This window comes from Eimeria tenella, genomic scaffold, assembly GCF_000499545.2.
Source record: "Eimeria tenella Houghton genomic scaffold, Eth_scaff20, whole genome shotgun sequence".
Classification (NCBI taxonomy): Eukaryota; Apicomplexa; class Conoidasida; order Eucoccidiorida; family Eimeriidae; genus Eimeria; species Eimeria tenella.
In genome coordinates this window covers 49,480-51,810 of record NW_013541844.1, presented here as the reverse complement: position 1 = coordinate 51,810, position 2,331 = coordinate 49,480, and the positions used below count along the sequence as shown (strand labels likewise).

Here is a 2,331-nt window from a genome sequence, read left to right as displayed (position 1 = left end):
CGCGCCCGCGGGGATCGTCCCCGCGCCCGCGGGGATCGTCCCCCCGGGCGCGGGGATCGTCCCCCCGGGAGCGATCCCGGTACGGAGCGCCCAAGCCCTCCCGCGCGGCGCGCGCCGGCCCGAACGCCTCCCGCTCCCGCTCCCGCTCCCGCTCCCGCTCCCGGGACTCGTAGTAGCGACCCGGCGGGGGGCGCTCCCGCCGGTAGTAACGCTCCCGCTCCCGGTAACCCTCCCGATCCCGATCCCGATCCCGCTCCCGCTCCCGGTAACCCTCCCGAGGCGGACACGGAGGCGGGGGGGGGCCCCCGCCCTCCCCGCCGGCCGGGGGGCCCCGCCAGGACCCGCCGCCGCCCCCCCCGCGCCCGTTCACCGGCGGAGGCGGGGGGCCCCCCCCGCCCCGGTAGCTGCTGCTGCTGCTCCCCCGCTCCGACTCCCGGTGCATCTTCCAACCGCCAAGGCCACCAGCAGCAGCAGCAGCAGCCACTCACGGAGAAAGAGACGCAAGGGCTCTTCGCGCCGCAGTCAGGCCCCTGCTGCTGCTGCTGGGGACAACGCAGAGAGGGGGAGACACACTCTGCAAGCAGCAGAGACGAACTACGCAGACTTCAGCAGTCCCCCGCCACGGCCTCCGCTGCTGCTGCTGCCGTTGCTGCTGCTGCTGCAGTCGCGTCTACAGCTGCCGCAGCACCAGCACCGCCTGGTGGGGAAGCGCCACGCCAAACGCCCCGCAACGCCGCCGCCAAGAAAAAATGCCGCAACCGCGGCGCAGCACCGCAGCAGCAGCAACAGCAGCAGCAGCAACCACCGCAGCACAGCAGCAGCAGCAGCAGCAGCAGCACCGGCACGCGTGCTACCTACATGCGGGGCGTGAAGCAGCAGCAGCGGGGCGCCACGCAGTGCGAGCCAATCGGGCCTCAAATTGATAAAAGAGAACAGAAATGCACTTCACTTACTTTTCTACTTCTCCCAAACTCCCAAACCCACCCGCCCAGCCGCGCAGCCGCGAGGGGGGGATTCGCGGCCGCCGCGCAGCCCCCAGGCGGCTGCTGCAGCGTCGACGCAGCATGCGTGGATGCCGAAGCCGGCTCTTATTTCGAAACTTGCTCCCAAAGAACCATTTAAACCTTTATTTTAACCCGAAATTCAAGTCCAATTCAAACCCGCTAACAATTCTAACCCCTCCCCCACGCTTGACGAACTTTTCCCGGCTGTACCGACACCTTCCCGCTACACAACCAACCCGTCCACCCAACACCACCCCCGCCACTCCTCACTTTACCTTTCCAGACCCCTTTTGCACCGCTTCACTCACTCCTGCAGCCTTCAGCCCCTTTACACCTTTCAAATTCAAACTCCTTCTTTTTCAATAAGCCTTCCAACAACCGATGTTTCATCTAATTTCCACCCGAAACTCCCCAACGCGCCACCGCCACCGCACGCTTCCAAGCCTTCGGGCCGCTTCCAGCCTAAACCCTAAACCCTAAACCCTAGCTCGCTGACTACGCGCCAGGCCTCCCCTTCGTCCGCGGCAGCTCCGCTTCTTCTGCTGCTCTCGCGCGCCTCGGCAACAGCAGCACCAGCAGCAGCAAACCCTGAACAACCTCGGCTGCGGATGCCGCTGCCTGGGGGCCCCCCTTCTCCGCGGCCCTAGAGACAGCGATGCGCCGCTGGGGCCCCCCAGGGGGCCCCTCGGGGGTCCCCCCTGGAAGCCGCGCCCATGCTGTGGGGCCCGCGCGCAACAGCAGCAGCAGCAGCAGCGGCGCGCATGCAGGCAGCAGCAGCAGCATGGACGTGGAGGACCTCGGGGGGCTCCCGCAGCAGCGGCAGCAGCAGCCTCCGCGTGCGCAGCGCGTAGCTGCAGCAGCAGCGGAAGCGGCCGCAGAAGCAGCCGCCGCGGCCGCAGAAGCAGAAGCAGCAGCAGCAGCAGCAGCAGAAGCGAGCAGCAGCAGCAGCAGCGCAGCAAGCCGTCCCAGCAGCCTGGAGTCGCGCTTCGGAGTGGAGGTCTGGCAAGGCGGGGGCCGCCGTGTCGGGTATCTCTACAACATCAGCCAAACCTCTGTTGCTGTTGCTGCCAGCAGGGAGCAGCAGCAAACTTTCTCAGGTCACCTGCCGCCCAAGGGCTTTGCTGCTGCTGCTGCTGCTGCTGCTGCTTTGCTGCACTCCCAGTGCTTGCGCTTTTTGTGGTGAAAGCTGCAGCTTCTCAACTACGATTCGGGTGCAGCAGCAGCAGCAGCTGCTGCTGCCGCTGCTGCTGCGTTTTTCGCGTTGTTGCTGCGTGCTGAAGAGACTACGCCCGGGGTTTGCATCCGTTGCTGCTGCTGCTCTTGCTGC

At 66.7% G+C, this 2,331-nt stretch overlaps 2 protein-coding genes across 2 annotated transcripts in view; one reads left to right on the top strand and one right to left on the bottom strand.

Moving 5' to 3' along the window:
- The window catches only part of ETH_00000300 (uncharacterized protein), a gene marked incomplete at both ends in the record, with an annotated part of 1,893 nt that extends 1,451 nt beyond the window's left edge, over positions 1-442 (bottom strand). The window contains one exon of the mRNA XM_013374394.1: positions 84-442. Within this exon, the coding sequence (XP_013229848.1) occupies positions 84-442 (359 nt within the window). The remainder of the gene's footprint in view (positions 1-83) is intronic.
- A 1,217-nt stretch (positions 443-1,659) lies between these two features.
- ETH_00000295 (DNA polymerase epsilon catalytic subunit, putative) overlaps positions 1,660-2,331 on the top strand; it is a gene marked incomplete at both ends in the record, with an annotated part of 8,215 nt that continues 7,543 nt past the window's right edge. The window contains one exon of the mRNA XM_013374393.1: positions 1,660-2,101. Within this exon, the coding sequence (XP_013229847.1) occupies positions 1,660-2,101 (442 nt within the window). The remainder of the gene's footprint in view (positions 2,102-2,331) is intronic.